Source organism: Sturnira hondurensis, unplaced genomic scaffold, assembly GCF_014824575.4.
Source record: "Sturnira hondurensis isolate 20B ecotype Veracruz unplaced genomic scaffold, ASM1482457v3 Scaffold0018728, whole genome shotgun sequence".
In the NCBI taxonomy this organism is placed as follows: domain Eukaryota; kingdom Metazoa; phylum Chordata; class Mammalia; order Chiroptera; family Phyllostomidae; genus Sturnira; species Sturnira hondurensis.
The window spans coordinates 1,362,463-1,379,791 of record NW_028091359.1 but is presented as its reverse complement, the minus strand read 5'-3'; the positions used below and the strand labels follow the sequence as shown (position 1 = coordinate 1,379,791).

Here is a 17,329-nt window from a genome sequence, read left to right as displayed (position 1 = left end):
CTTCCCCTCTGAAGGTAAATAAATAAAATATTAAAAAAACCCATTTTTGAAGGGAACTAAATTGGCTAGTGAGGTCATTGCTAGTGTTCTGGGGACCTTATAAGATAATGGCTATGAAGTCTACAAATAGCATTTTAGAGTGCCTACAAAGTACATTTGAAGAAGTGGCACCAAAAAATGCAAGTAAACCATAATAACAAAATAATGGTTAAAGGGCACAGACTCAGAAGCCAGATTTGGAGACTACAGATCTAACAGAATCTGACTCTGACAAAATATAGATTCAGTTAGTTTTCTAGCCACATAACCTTAGGTAAGTTACTAACCTCTGTGCACCTCAGTTTCCTCATCAGTAAAATGGGGTAATAATGACCTATTATATTAAGTTGGTGAGGATTAAATACATGGTAAACTTTAGAATAGCACCTGGCACACAGCAAATGCATGGTAAGTACTACGACACTTTAACTAGAAGCATGTTAGGAGGAAAAAACAGAAATAAAGAACAGAGCAAAATGAGATAATAGTTACCTTAGAATGATGGAATTACGGTTTTTTTCCCATTCTCCAAATTTTCTTTAACGTGTTTGTACTGCATTGATAACTTAAACATTTTATAATAAAATAAAAAAGTAATTGAGACAGGACTACCAGGTACCTCTTTATTGGGTGACAGGTACATGGGAGCTTTTGTTATTATCTCTAGTGCACATCTGAACATTTCCATAATTAACAAAGAATCTCACCAGCCTAGTGGATTTTCCATATTTTGTAAGAACAGACTAAATTTTAGTCATACAACAGGTCTTATTTTGTAATGTTAGAGAGATTTAAACATATGAAAATTAAAGATCAGGACTCACCTCAAAGGGAGCAGAATATCGGGAACTGTCTTAGTTTGTTGGGGGTTATCGTTTCACTTTTTGAAAAAAGAAATGCTCTGCACTGATGTGGTAGAATGTAAACATACGTATATATAGGTTTATACAATATTAATATCTCTACCTGAGAAGTAACTGCTTCAGTGTTTTTCTGGTCTGATGGTTAAATACATATTTATACTTTTAAAGTCAATATTTGTACAATAGACAAGAACAGTGCCTATCAGCTAAATACATATTTAGGGCTGTACCACATGTATTACAAACATGTACTAAAATCGAAAGCTTATATTTATACAGAGCCTTTCATCTTGAAGGGGGCTAAAGAGCTTTACAAACATATGTACATAACAGGACGTTTGCTCTGATAGGCAGACAAGGTATCAGCTCACCCACTGCCCTGCTCCTCCCCGCAGGCCAGGGCACGACCGCACAGGGCCAACAGCTGCAGGGCTGCCACGCTGTGAGGACGTGTGACAGGGCAACCAGCATGGCTACGCGCAGCCCCCGACGGAGGGTAGCAACTGCTCTCCTCAAGCGCAGAAGCACCACAGCCATTTCCAAATTTGTGTCTTTAAATTATTCTCTACCGAACTCAACTAATCACTTGATGAAATTGAATTTGATACTGAAAATGGCTTCTGAATGCAAAATACTTTCTGTCTGATGATGAGAACTAGGTTGAAAAACACCTCCCCCTGCCCTTGTTAGATTTAGAGGGGAAAAAAAAAGGGTCACAACATTCAGGAGAAATGGTTCAAAATACTCTATCCAAGAATAGCTTTGTCTCAGTGGATTGGGTCATTACTTCAAAAGACAGTCATTATCTCCCCCCTTTAATTAGGACACTAAGTTTTTCAGCCAAATTACTTTATATAGATGGGCCTATCTATATTTTACATACAACAGAGACATGCTATTGAAATTTCTGCAATCACTATAAAAGCATACACAAAGTGTGACAATGTGATTAGGAATATGACATTCTCTGATTTCACCTGAACACAAGTTGCTTTGTATATTAACTGAAAAATAATAATGAAAGGAAATTCCATCACCAAATCCCCTTGTTTCGGCTTCTCTCTCCCCACACACGTTTTTATGCAGGTAAAACTTAGTGAAAAGGCCACCCCAGGACTAAGGGATAAGGAAGCAACAAAATGGCAACATGTAGCCGAAAGGAGCTGTGCGGGTGAGCGGGTGGATGGTGCACAATGGGCTTCATACTCCGGCTTTTGGTTCTTTCCAGCCGCCAGCTTCTTTCCCTGACCACTGAGGCACTGACTAACCGAGTGGTTCTGGGCACTTGCTGCCAATTACGTTTTCACTGATATGGTCATAAATCATTGGAAAAAACATTACAGATTATTTTTTTATAAGAGAATGTTCCAATTAGCAGGTTTCTCAGGTTTCAGGTTATCAACCTAAACTAATTAGTGTAAAACAAAAAAAGGAAGAGGATCAGAAGAGTTGCTGTGACTAAGCTAAGGATAAACAGAAATAAGTATCTGTTTTCCTTACATGAGTTCTAAGGAAGAAAATATTTCTTCAGCCACAGTCTGACTCTGGAATAAACACGTGCCAAGTGAGGGAGGAGGGAATGGGGAGGAGAAAGCAAGCAGAAGACAACAGTCTTATTTAACTGTTTTTATGTGGGTAAAATGATTTGTGCTGCAGTATTTCCATAAGAAGTGGGACCATTATTTTCCTGTAGGAACACATTTGGTTTGAAAAGTATCACTGGACAAGACGTGAAAATCAAACCGAATGAATTATTCACAACCTCCGATCAGAGGTGATCATTATTTCTGATGCTCCAAACAGTGATTAGGATTCTGCCCTGAGATGTCATTTTCTCACTGAGTAACACCAGCAATACAGAAAGACATTATCTATCTATCCATATATATATTTTTTCTCTTGGGAGGGCCTTGGTTTAATGTTACTATAATAGATACTAAAAACACGATAATATTAACATTTATTCTGATGGTGCCCGTAAATGCCATTAGTCTGACACCAAGTGTCAACACTAATTATGACCCAAAGTTAACACCAAAATTGACATCAACATTAATTGTACTATCAATGTGAATAGAAAGTGCAAATGCACACACACACATGCATGGATGCACACACATACACACATTTTCCAAAGCTGCTGCTACTACAAAATAAAGCAATATTAAGCTCAATAAAGAAATGTAAAGAGAAAGCTAAGGGCTCAAACAAGACAGGGTTTTGTTTTTAAGGATATAAGAAGCATCCATCAACTCTAGCTATGCTGTGGGAAGCAGAAAGGAAATATCTTTGCCACGACTGTCTTTCTTATATCTATCTCATTTTGAGTTCAGCTGCAGTAATACAAAGGTTAGACAGTGGCTGAGATGTTGCGACTTTATTTTCCGTGCTCTGAGTTGAAAAGTTGAGTTTTTCCGGCAAAGCCCCCGGTAGCTATTGTTCTACTGTGGCTGCTGCCAGGAAGACAGCTATCCTCCTGCAAGGGAGCAGCGACACAAAGGCTCCTGGAACGTTAGGGCCGAGTGGGACCTGAGCGTCACAGGCATCATAAAGAAGACAAAACTAAGACCCAGAGAGAAGGCATCTGAACTTGAGTTCCTTCACAGACTATATTTTATTACCTATAATAAAACGTTATTCCCCCCTCTTTTGTATCTTGTATGGAATATTAAGTCATCACTTTAATTAGATCCTATCAAACAATTACAATTTTAACTCATGTTAGAATCTCATGGAAAGAACATACTTCATGAAATATTAGAAAATACTGTGCAGGTGTTAAAAACGTGTATTTTTAAACCACACAGCAATGTAATATTTGACTTAATTTGTGCTACTGAGAAAAAGCATGCTGAAAAAATGCCAATGTCTTTCCATGTTGTATTAATTGCTGGAGATCATGTTCCATTGCCTACTTTGTATGATCATATAAAAAAGCTCAAAACAATTTTCTTAACAGCTGAAAAAAACCTTTTTCCATGCTTGAAAAATTAAAAAATGGCTGACCAAACTTAGCTCAACCCTTCTAAACACTAATTAAAGAAAGGGTAAGAAGAAATACCATTTTTAGAGCAAAAATATTTTATCCCAGAGATTACTCTTAGAAAATGTCACCAAAGATTAGAAACAATAATTTTGATGAGGGGAATTATTTCCCTCAGTAATATTTACATACATGAAGCCACCTTAATTTTATACATGTGCACACAGTGCTTTAATAGACCTACCGATTTTTTAAGAAACCACGCAATGGAGCACATGCGAGTAAGTTGTATTTGAGAAATGGGGCACAGGAGGAACTGGTTGATACGGCAATTAACCAAGTTGGCCTACTACAGTTCCAGAAGCCTCGTCCATTAATCACGTAAACGAATGCTGGACTCTGATGCGCCGCACCACGCCTCACCCTCTGGTGTCATCTGTTGCTGTCCTGGGCTCACAGCTGCCTTTAGGGAGCTGTGTCAAGTTTCTCGGCGTAGGGTACAGTATCACATCCATTTTTGGTAAAATCTTAAAATGCAAGATGTATAAAAATGCTGACAAGTACGTTCTTTTGTTTAAAAAGAATGTCCAGGACTTACTTTGGAAAGGAACTGGGGAGAGTCCCCCACAAGTGCTGCATTAGTTGGCTAGCAGATACATTAGGATTTTCAAAGCCAGTCAAGCTGCTTATTGGGCCTTGGTTTCCTACTAATGAAATGAGTCGAACTCAACTAATCAACCTGATGAGAAATCTCCAACACCAGTTACAGTCATTCGGAAGAAAATCTAAGAAAAGTATATGCGTCCCAAAAGAAGAGTGTTAGAAATTCATTAAAATAATTCCAGAGCAGGAAGAGCTACGTTCCAAGATTAGCCTTAACATTTTTCTAATGAGGCACCCAACTTTGGTTCTGAGAATCATTTTAGACAAAGAGAAACATTTTAGACATAGCCAAACATGCTTATTTAGAATGAAGATAACAGAAGAAAAGTGCATCGTTTTAAATAAAACTATTTGTACCACACATTCCATAAGAAATTCCTATCTTACTAGGCCTAAGAGAATTCAAAATTGGTTTTTGGAAATCCTTGACAAAAAATAAGGCAAGCATAAATTATGAATGTTTCTATTTAATCAGTGGTTTGTGGTACGTTCTGTTGAGGATCTCAAAGCACTTACATTCTCCTGTCTTCAGGGATAGATTGGGGGCAAGGACCATTAGTCTCTTTTGATAACTTGAACAATCAGTGCACACGCCATGGTCCTGTTTCTCAGATCTGTTTTTATCAGGTCTATTTCAGAGCTCACCTTCTGCACACTACAATACAAATGCGCCTCTTTTCCAACATGTATCTAAAACACTGACACTGACTCAATTTCCACACCCAGCATGAAAAAGGTAGACTGATTTCAAGAGAATGAAACAAAAGCACAGTAAAATACATCCAAATTAGCTTCACATTTGTGGAGCTATTCTGAGGGTAAATCAAGTAAAATAATACACCAAAGTCTAATGTTAAACTAGAAATATTTTCTGTGTGCATGAGAAATGGTCAACACTTTCCTTATTCAAGTTCACACACTTATACACACTCTCTGCAGTCAGAGTTTCAAAATATGACGGGTTCCAATGGAATCTGAATCCATGAAAACCCAAGCAATTCCTCTGAGAGTATGGAAAATGTCAACCAAGTGAATTAAGACAGAGGGTTATGGTGGTTTTCTAAAATAAGAGGTCCTCTGGGCTAAGAAGTCCAGCCTAGAACTGTCACAATGAATCTACTAATTAATTTCTTCTAATGTTTAGGTTTTTATAAACTTAGCAAACTTCCTTTTCCTACCTAACTCCTAATATTTTTTTGTTTTTATATTCAAATTAGAGATTTTCAAAGGATTATAGCAACACATTAAGGAAAAGTGTCAAAATGGTAAGATTTGTGTAAGCTAGTCAGAAAATGCAGGGGTATTTGTTATTATCACTTTCCATATTTTTCTGTAAGTCTGAAATATTTATAATAAAATATTAAAGAGATACTTATGCCTTGGTAGACTGGACATCAGCACACTGCCAACAATTAAAAATACGGACAAGGCTGAGCAGTTCTAGAATTCCTATCCCAAACATTCCACACCCAAGAATATAGAGCAGAACTAAAACCAAGAAACCAGGTGTGATGGCAGCTAGTTTTTACACCACTGTTTTTCCTTGACCGTCCTCTTTCTAAAAAATTATTTCCTATGAAAATGTGTATAGCCATGATGTAAAGTTCAACAGATTTCCACCCCAAAGAGTTAAAAATGCAATTGCATATTGTAGGAACACTAGGCATAGCCTACCAATCCATCTGAAAAAAAGGGGAAGGATACTGCTGGATCTGCCTCACCCAGCAGGACAAACCCAGAGGCTTGTCTGAATGCTAAGCTGCTGAGAAGGACAAACCCTGACACCTAGTGCCCGTCGGAAAAAATGAAGCCTTGGAGCCACTATAATTCTTAATTTTGTGTGTGCAAATGATCATTAAATTGCATTCAATTTGGAGTATACCTATCTCCCTGAAAAATGTTAAGGGAAAAATTTAATACCATGCAACGATTCCAGTCTCTAATTACCAAACCTTTTCGGAGCACACATCCTGTACCTAATAGTTATAACTGCTTCTAAACACAGCATCTTCTCATCACATCTCAGTTTTTCATTACAACAGGCGTGATGAGAGGCAATGGGACAGCTTCTATTAAAAAGGCCATGTTCTGAAATAATAAGGCAAGCAGGATCCTAATTTCTATCCTCACTAAAAAAGTTACTATAAAAGGTACTTCTCTATGACATCTTTCATCATTGCCTGATTTAGAGATTCATGATCCAGTTCACAAAACTGTTAAAGGAAATGTAACAAAAGAATGTGAATAACATTTCAGAACAAATAACATAGTCTCAAGAAGGCTAGTGTTTTCTTTGTCCTACCAGGCAAAGTTAAGTTGCACTGTCAAGTTGGTTACAGCCCTTGGCTTGATCTTAGCCTGACTGAGCCTTTTGATAACAGGATTTAGTGCAGAAAGCAGCCGCATTGGATTGTGAGCTGTTACTCAAAATGTTCCCACCTGCAATTACAGCTTCCACCAAATGATCAAAACAGGTTAGCAAACTGGCAGGAAAATGAAAACAATTCCTCCAAAATTGAGATGTGGTAAGAGTGGACCTGCTGGTGAGCTGCATCTCCTCTGTATCCAGGCTCAGCAGCACAGTCACTAGCTGTGTATTTACACACAGTGCCCATCACGGTAGCATCGTGAAATCAGCTAGAAATGAAATCAGTTTAGTCTGTGCTGCAATCATATTTTCCTCAATTTTCATCTTTACTTGAAACTATTTAAAAATTCCCGAATAACTCGTCTCTGGAGCTATTTGCAAGTAACGTAGTTCACAGATTTGGTCTACATCTCTTTTATTCCTACTCTAAATTCATACTAAACGCAATGCCATTCAAATCTGACAATGAGAGAAATGTCTCCTATACCTTTCATCCTGCATAAGGTTACACCTTTCTTGATGGCAAAGGGACAACTAGGAAAATAGAAAGGAGGAAGTAGCTAACACTACATCAGAAAAGCTCTGTTTCTCCTGCTTTTAACACGGGCACAATGTTCAAAATGCAGGTCACATCTCTGCTGAAACAGCCAATATTCTTCCTCAAATGGCACACAAGTTACCTAAAACTAAATGGAACTGAATTGTTCCAAGTCCTGGACCCATCACCATTTTACCTATTTACTGTCCTGGAAATAAAAAATAAGGAAGAAAGACTGGCCACCCATATAGCCAATGGTCTGATAAGTGCAGGTTTGCTGCCTCTGATTATGGGGAAAAGCATCTCAATTCATGGGGAAACTCTGCAGGAATCTCTTGTTTTCCCTTTTTTTCCTTATAGCCATGTGTTAGCTTTTAAACCCAGGAACTCCAATCCTTCAAGGTAATGCAGTATCACCAAAATGATGACCTGGTAGAGCCATCACCTTTGGAGAACACCACATTATAATGATTTAATGTCCATGTAGCATCAATGCATTTACATTGAACCTTGGCTCTCAGAATATTAACAGGTCAATTTTTTATTCCTTTTTTAATAAAACTATTTCTCAAGGCTCTGTTCAGATGCCCATTCTCTTTGGGACAGGACAGATGTGCACCACATCTCATCAGCATGAGCTCTTTTCTTTCCCCTCACATCATTCTTGGGGTAATATGTAGAGTGCCAGCCTCATGACAAACTTGTCTCTTTGGCCAAAGAAAATTAAACCATAATAGCTGAAAGTCAACTTGCCTGGATAAAACCGGGCTCAGCATGAGGGCATACATCGCACTGACACTGTGTTGTCTCAGGCACAGCTGTCTCTCACAGTTCTGACTGCTGAAACTCCATCTTTGGATCGGGCAGTCTCTCAGGACATGCTCCATTGTATGTTCAAGCTATTGGTAACAGCATTTGATACTAATACCCTAACCTCACTCCTGCTGTGCAGTGTCCTATAATCTAGCTACGGCCACTGACTGACTTCACCGGCCATCGCCGGCATCAGTCACTAACTGTTCACAAAAGAACACGGGTCTCAGTCCTCCCGCGCTCAAAGACTCAGAAATAGCAAACTAACACTCAGCTTCAAATCCAATCATTTGAAGAAAAGGAGAAGAGAGAACAAAGAAAACAAGCAACTAAGAAGGGAAAAGAATGAAAGAGAGAACTGACAAAAAGCAAAAATAATTTTAATACTGTTGAGATTTCTGGATTTCAAGATTATTAAACCACTGGGCAAAGGGAAACGTGGTTCCTACACTGACTCCACTACTTCTGGCTATACAAAAGGCATCTCTTTTCCATCAAGGTTTGGTGGGTCTTAAAGGGGTTAAAAAAAACCTTTTAATTTTTCTTATTCGTGTGCGTGTGTGTGTGTGTGTGTGTGTGTGTGGTCTTTGGGTCCAGAGTCCCGTATAATAAGACTATTTGTATTCATACTGGCAGAGTAAACACTACATGTTCATGCCCAGGCAGCTCTGTGCTTGTAATTTCAGCAAGAACAGAGCTCTGTCCCTCTGGGACTTCACTATTCCCCCAGTCTCCATTCGCTCAAACACAGAATGAGAGCGGAAAGAAAGCGGGAGAGAAAGATCATGGCAAGAGGTTTCACACAGCACTGCAGTTAGCTTCCATGTGGCCAAAAATCTCATTTTGTGTTTTAATTACATTAGTTAAAGCCGTTTTCTCTCAACTCCATGTTCACAAGGGTGCCTTCTGTTCTTGAAGACTACACTGTTCAATGAATCAGAATTTGAGTCTAGCACAATGAAGCTTTTCTTTGCTGTTCAGGGACTCACCAAGTACATGCTACAGACAGGGGCACAAACCTCTGCTTCAACTTTGTGTGCTAATGAGTATATACCTACTCTTGTCAAAATTCTATGCATCCTTCCTCGCTAGCCTCTTGCCTTTGCTACTTGTCAAGGTGTTAGATTAGAAGAACTCCTCCAAGTCTGATAATTTCCATCTGGTCCATGACTGCATCCATCTAAATACCAAATCATCCACTTTTGGTACCCACTGGTGTACTTACTGAAACAGCCATATGCCTTGTACACAGAGTAACATTTTCTTTTTAATAAGATACTGCATAAAATTGAAAGATTGCTCCTTCTAAGGCAGGAGATTTATCTAGGATTACATCTAAGGTTGAAATAAAAACGTATCTCTTTTTACGTTTGTTACTGTTAATCATTGTTGTTGTAACTGTACATTAGAAGCGTAGTTAAAATAAGGAAGAATATCAATGCATGGCGGTGGATACAAGATATTGGGGAAGAAAATAACTTTATATCATTATTAGTAGTGCGCTATAGGAGAAAGGACTCCAAGGCTAGGAAATGCATTCTTGAATCTGAAATGGGTTCTCTGTTCTTTCTTTTATCTTTAAAGCCCTGGTTCTGAATGAGTCCCTTTAAGAAGAACACATTTACCATGCTCACAACAGCATCAGATCAAGTCACTTGAGCATAAGAAACATACCAAATAAGCATACTAGTATGCAAACAGATATCCAAGTAAAGAAGAACATCAAGCTAAATACTGTAAATGCTCTTATGATAGAAAAATCTCAAAATTTCAAACATATACAAAAAGAGAGAAAAGTATCCTATGTATCTATCATCTAACTTCTATCAATAACTCATGGCCAACCTTGTTTCATCCATGCCCCCACATTCACCCCCCATTATTTTGAAGTAAATTCTATATATAAGATCATTTCATCTGTAACTATTTCATTATATATACTTAATAGAAAAGAATGCTCTTTTTTAAAAAGCAAACTATAATATTATTTTTAAACAAAGCAGTATCATTATCACAGCAAAAAAGTTAAAAATAATTCCGTGATAACCAATTAATGTTCTCTAAAGAATTCTACCAATAAGACTACCATGCTGCCTACTACTTGGATCTAAATTAACACTTTAATGACCATCCCATGAAAAGCTGGTACCAATGGACACAGAGCTAATAAACGGGGAAGGGGACTCAACTACTTGCCTCATTTCCTCCTGGAAGCCTGTTCATGTGGACCAGTTGACCTTGATCATCCAATACGAGTTCAGTGTACGTCAGCATGTCAGAAGGCAGAGGAGGTGAAGGAAGGAATGCTTGAGTGGACATGGACTCCCAGAGTTTGATCAAGGACTAGTGGAGGAGAGAAGTTTGACTAATCAATGACAGCATTTCAATGTGGAAAAAAATGTTAAGACATGGTCAAGCTGGTTTTGCTCTTTCTTTCCCAAGTATTCTGCTGAGTATCTCTATACATCAGAGCAAATTCTACAGCTCTCATTCTCAGTTAAAACAGATTTATTATTGTTCACATAATGTTATTTTACATGCCAAAAATCAGGCATTTTTCCAACAAAATCAAACTACTGAGTGATTCTGAATCACTAGAGCATTAGCAAATACACCAGACCTAACAATATCCCTGGAAAATTATAATAAAAAACCCAGTAGCATCAATCTCCCTTAAAAAAAAAAAGAAAAAAGTCCTAGAGAAACTTGACAATAGAAGAATAACCAGAAATATGACATAACACTCAGTTAATACAAAGAAATCTCAAGAAGGTGAGAACAAATTCCTACTAGAAGTTCAGGAGAGGCATCCTTTTTCTAATATCTTTTACAAGCGACAAGCCCATAAGCAGGAATTAACTCACTAGAGGTGTATGACTATTTGTAAGTGCACACATCAATTCTGCTCAAATTTGAGAAAAACAGATAAATACACCTATCCATGGAGAAACCATCATGACTTCCATTTCCAACTTTCTACTACCAAAACAAGTACCTCATGAAGTGGTAACTACTTCAGTTGTTTCTTTGCCTGCCTTAAAGCAACACTTAAAGTCAATATAACTTATTCACACCTAGATGTCCTAATCATTATATTTATGTCTATAGACGTTCTATAGGAAGAATTGTATAGAATGTGATTTTTATTTATAGCACTGGCATTGAGGAACAGAACCAACACTCAGCTTTTAGGCCAACAGTGCCAGTGATACTAAATGAAGGTAACTGTATTTTGAGAGAGAGAACTTATAAATGAGCAGATACGTATGGAAATCTCTTATATTTGTGAATAATACAAGAATTACAGATAGACTATTTGCCAAGGCCACATATATTACCTTAGTAAAATTAATTTATTTTATTTTATTTTATTTTAGATTTTATTTATTTATTTATCTTTAGAGGGGAAGGAAAGAGGGAGAGAAACATCAATGTATGGTTGCCTTTTGTGTACCCCCTGCTGGTAGTTAGCCTGCAAGGAACCAGCCTGCAACCCAGGCATGTGCCCTGACTGGGAATCGAACCGTGATCGTCTGGTTCACAGGCCCGCGCTCAATCCACTGAGCTACGCCAGCCAGGGCTACCTTAGTAAAATTAAAATATGGTAATACTGGTGGTATTAACTAGATTTGGAAAAATTCTAAATTCACAGGTTTTTTTAAGAACAAATTCACTATTCTTTTGATACCTTATTTTCTACCTGCAGCATTTTCTGCTGGTGATATACTTTTCTTGCCTTCTATTGATGGAAGAAAAATCTGCAGCATAGAGATGATTCACCATACAGATCAAAGGAATTTCTTTTCATATAGAGGATAAGATTCATAATATCGTATTTTCTCATGCTAGTTTTTATTCAGCTATAATAAATCTCCCCAAAAGAACTGATATTTTAAACTGTGTATCATGAACTCTATACCCATTTGTATACATTATTGATTCTCATCATATTAACCTAGGCTATAAGCTAGAGAGACTTGGGTTATTTTGGAAAACAGGAAAATGAGAACTAGAGTTTTAAACCTCTTTAATATCTATAATTTACATATAGGCTTAGGAAATGTATACCTGAACATAACTCCTCATACAGGTCATTGTAAGCTACCATCACAGGTCTCAGTTTACTCTCACCTACTCAGCAGAGGCTTCTCTCCTCACTATTCCTCCTCTGAGTTCACATAGAACCATCCAACATCTAAGCTGGCAGTCACCAAATCCCAAATAAAACAGAAATGAGAACAGCATCAAGACATTTCCTGCCCGTTAGGAGTGCATCATTCCAGTCTGAGCCGCATCTGCGGGGGAGTCATACAAAACCCTGCCTCTTTGGAATACGCCAGAGCCCCCCCCCCCCGCCGCCCTGGTTAGCCACCATTACCTGTCGAAACATCTCTGGGATATCATATATGTATGTTGTCCCTAAGGATTGTGCCTGGAACCTCTTTGATTGAAGCAGGTCTTTGGTCACATAGGGAGTGTTGATTAACATTCCATGTAATGGTCCCTGTTTGTCTCCATATGCTTGAAACATGATCTGCAGGAAAAAGAGGATGGATGGATGGCATGGGGAGTTGAGACAGAGAAAAAAAATCAGACAGTTGCCTAGAAGGGCTTTTTGCGTAAATGTTATTTCTTGAAACACATTTTTGGTGCTGTAAGTAGCTAAGATGTGGTTCTCAATATTGGGCACTGGTACATGGTGCTTTCACTTCTCTACAAATAAACCAACTGCAAACAATGGTATGTAGCCAACGATGCACCATAGGCTGATTTAACTTTTGGATTTGTTGAAATCAACAAGAAAGCACAGTGTAAATTTCACACTTCGAAGACAGACTGACAATGCCTGCCTTCTAAAATGACTTGAATTCCACATATTTAGAAATGAAATATGTTACCGTAACTAACCAGTCTGAGCAGTGCTCCTGGTAATTAAGTTGAGAAACAGCTATGCATTAAAGAGAATGCTGTGCTTTCTCCAATGGTGGGAGGCCAGCCCAGGCTCTAGCAAAGCATCTTTGCTTTAGTCTGTTTGATTAGAAGGTGCTTCGTTAAGTATTACTAGCCATAGAAAGGCTTCCAAGGTTTCTGCTACAAATGGATTTTATCCATCCATCTAGCTAGCTAATTATTGTTAGCTTAAAAGACATAGCCTATGGTAAAAAATGTATTTAAATTATATATCTCTCTACATAATATATACGCACATATGTATTTCCCCAGTGCACTATATCTACAACTAGTGAATAGCTCTTACAATACTTACATTGTCACATAATGAAATCACCACACCAGCTTTTAATCATTTTAACTCAATTTCTAGAAGAGTACTTCACACTCTGTATATTTAGTTTTATTTGATTATCAATATTTATAAGGCATGCCATTATTTCTATTCAATGACTATTTATTGAGTGCCCAGAGTTGAATGACACTAAGCTAGGCACTTCATGCATGAATACATAAAATGCAGATTCTCAATGCAGCAAATAGAAATGGAGACTGGGATCTAAGAGTATATGTATCTGCCCACATATCTATTCAGGCCTAATATATATAAGCTTAAATCTACCATTAACAATTAGATTTGTGAGCCTGCTGTACAGCCGTAAGAGAATTAAGTGTTTCATTAAACCCTGGGTACAGTTCAGCTAAGGGAACCCTTAGCCCCTTCCTTAGACCAGAGGAACAAGTGTGCGCTGCTGACTTGTCAGTCGGGTCCTATTCTGGGCAGAGCTGGTCTTAGGCTGCTTCAAACCCCACAGGATGGAGCTCCCAGTCTTCCTGCACAGGACCAATGGCGAAAGCCACCAAGGGGGAGGCAGAGCTGGCAGTGTCTTATGAATGTGAGAGATAGAAATACTAGTGTTTTCAGGGATTCAAAGTGTTAATATGAAAGAACTGGACTTACAAGAGAATGTGGGGGAATACGAAGATGTTTCCTACCGTGATTGTGATGGTAGTGCACAGGTATATACTATTTCAGAGTGAACTGAACACATAAAATGAGGACATTTTATTATACATAAACTGCATCTCAATAAAAGTGATTTTAAAATGTATTTCTGCCCTGGCTGGTGTAGCTCAGTGGATTGAGCATGGGCCTGTAAAGCAAAGGGTTGCTGGTTTGATTCCCAGTCAGGGCACATGCCTGGGTTGCAGGCCAGTTCCCAGTGGGGGACACATGAGAGGCAACCACACATTGATGTTTCTCTCCCACTCTTTCTCCTTCCTTCCCCTCTCTCTAAGCTATCTCTAATCCCACATACTCTGTTTCCTTAGAATTCTGTAGTTATTTTAAGATGGCAGAATCATAATTATGTTACAGAGGAACTAATTATTTGTCATCTTCCACTGCGATATAAATTTCTTGAGAATAGAGATCACTTCTTTTTAAGATTTTATTTATTTATTTATTTATTTATTTTCTTTAGAGAGGGGAAGGGAGGGAGAAAGAGAGAGGGAAACATCAATATGTGGTTGCCTCTCAGGTGGCCCCCACTGGGGACCTGGCCCACAACCCAGGTATGTGCCCTGACTGGGAATCGAACCTGTGGCCCTTTGGTTCACAGTCTGCGCTCAATCCACTGAGCTACGCCAGCCAGGAATAGAGATCACTTTTTATCTTTGTAACCATACTACCTGACACACTAGAGGTGGTTAAAAAAATGTTTAATGAATGAATGAATGAATGATACACATGGTTCTATATTGTTTTAAATTTATATAATGACTCACTAGAGCAAAGAAACAGAAAAAAACAAGTAAGCATCAGGTAGGCATCAGGAGTGCCAGAACTGAGTTGGTCCTCCTTCCACATTACCCCCTCTGGTCGTGGGCCCTTCAGTTCTCACGGGGCAGTGGTTGTGGAACTCTCTGAACTGGAGTACCCGATGGAGGCCTCTTCTTTCAGGGGTCCTAAATATGGCGGACCCTTGGTGAAAGGGGTTCTCCCTCAGGCTACGGGTAGCTCATTCATTCATTCAGAAACTTATTGAGTGCTTATTTTGTGCCAGGTGTAGTACTAAACCCTGATTGAAGGCTTCTGCGCCTTCCATGGCCCTGTGCCACCGCTAGCCAGCATGAGGGAAATCTAAGAGCTTTCTGATAAAAGAAAGAGGAAAAAGTAGTTATGAGGAACAAATTTATTTATCATAAACATTGAAATCTCAAATGGCCATCTTATTTTTCACAAGAATAGACTTGCCTTGAAGCCATTGTATAAGTTAATTAAAAACATCCCTACCCATGGAAAGCTTTGACTGAAAATGTCTTTAAGGTTGCCCCGAAAAACATCAAATGCAGCAAAAATTACTCAATACTCTTTCTCTTGCTAACCCCTCACACTCTTGTGCACTTCTCTCTGTCCGCTTTAACTGTTCGCTCTCACAACATAGATCTCTGGTCATCTAACTGGGACTCAAAGCACAACATGAAAGGTCACTCTGACAGCTGTCCGAACTCAAATTTTTAAAATTCATCTTCAAAGTACTGATAAAAATGTCTTTTGTTACCTCTGTTCCCAGATGTAAAAGGACACAGATAAAAGCAAGAGACATAATCTCTTCCTGGCACCCAATGCGCAGCACAGACTAAAACCTTTGTATACACATACATACTGGAGCAAGTTCATCCTTAAACCTGAAGAAATGCAGGTCCCAAGTTCCTTCCAAAGACTTGAAATAACACCTTAGTTCTAAGAAAGACATGAAAAGTGGCAAACCAGCCTAAATCCAGTTTCACAGCAAATGATCCAAATATTTACAAACTAAGTTTGTAAAACAGATTAAACAGGAATTCTCTGTTTAGAAGATTGGCTCTGTAAACCAATCTACTAAAAAAGTGACTTTCCATTTTCACATTCTTGATTTTTCTACCTGAAAAATGGGTTAAAGTTTGCCTCTTTGTTTTTGTATAGACATATAACACTCTGAACTCTTTGAAGGAAAGGTAATGTATATAAATGGAAAAACAATTGGTAAATATGTTTAAAATCACTGCTTGATATTGCTCAAACTATTATGTTGATATTAATGGTGGACCTTGATATCAGTGGACCAGAAGGAAGAAAGAAACAACCAAACAGAAAAGAATGAAGAAACAAAAATTCCAAAAAATGAGGAGAGGCTTAGGATCCTCCAGGACATCTTTAAACGTTCCAACATCCGAATTATAGGGGTACCAGAAAGGGAAGAGGAACAGCAACAAGTGGAAAATTATTTGAATAAATAATAAAGGAGAACTTCCCCAATCTGGCAAGGGAAATAGACTTCCAGGAAATCCAGGAAGCTCAGAAAGTCCCAAAGAAGTTAGACCCAAAGAGAAACACACCAAGGCACATCATAATTACATTACCTAAGATTAAAATGAAGGACAGAATCCTAGAAGCAGCAAGAGATAAGAAGATAGTTTCCTACAAAGGAGTTCCCATCAGACTGTCAGCTGATTTCTCAAAAGAGACCTTACAGGCATGAAGGGGCTGGAAAGTATTCCAAGTCATGAACAGACAAGGACCTACATCCAAGATTGCTCTATCCAGCAAAACTTTCATTTAGAATGGAAGGGCAGATAAAGTGCTTCTCAGATAAGGTCAAGTTCAAGGAGTTCATCACCACCAAGCCCTTATTTTATGAAATGTTAAAGGGACTTATCTAAGAAAAAGAAGATAAAAAACATATATAGTGAAATGACAGCAAATTCACAATTATCAACAACCATGCCTAAAACAAAAACAAACTAAGCAAACAACTAGAACAGGAAGAGAACCACAGAAATGGAGATCACATGGAGGGTTAGCAACAGGGGAGTAGGAGGAGGAGAGAGGGGGAAAAGGTACAGAGAATAAGTAGCATAGATGGTGAGGAGAAAATAGACAGAGGGAGGGCAGGAGTAGTGTGGGAAATGTAGAAACTAAAGAACTTATGACACATGGACATGAACTAAACAGGGGAAACATGGGTGGGAGGGGGTGTGCAGGGTGGAGGGGAATGAAGGATGGGAAATGGGACAACTATAATAGCATAATCAATAAAATATATTTAAAAACAAACAAAAAAAGAAAA

At 38.3% G+C, this 17,329-nt stretch overlaps 1 protein-coding gene across 5 annotated transcripts in view; it reads right to left on the bottom strand.

The window, feature by feature from the left end:
* The window catches only part of ACACA (acetyl-CoA carboxylase alpha), a 229,585-nt gene that overhangs the window by 84,693 nt on the left and 127,563 nt on the right, over positions 1-17,329 (bottom strand). For all 5 annotated transcript variants that reach the window (XM_037070311.1, XM_037070313.1, XM_037070309.1 and 2 more), the window contains 2 exons: positions 12,646-12,801; positions 10,464-10,610 (listed from right to left, as the gene is read on the bottom strand). In XM_037070311.1, coding sequence (XP_036926206.1) covers positions 10,464-10,610; positions 12,646-12,801 — 303 coding nt within the window. The remainder of the gene's footprint in view (positions 1-10,463; positions 10,611-12,645; positions 12,802-17,329) is intronic.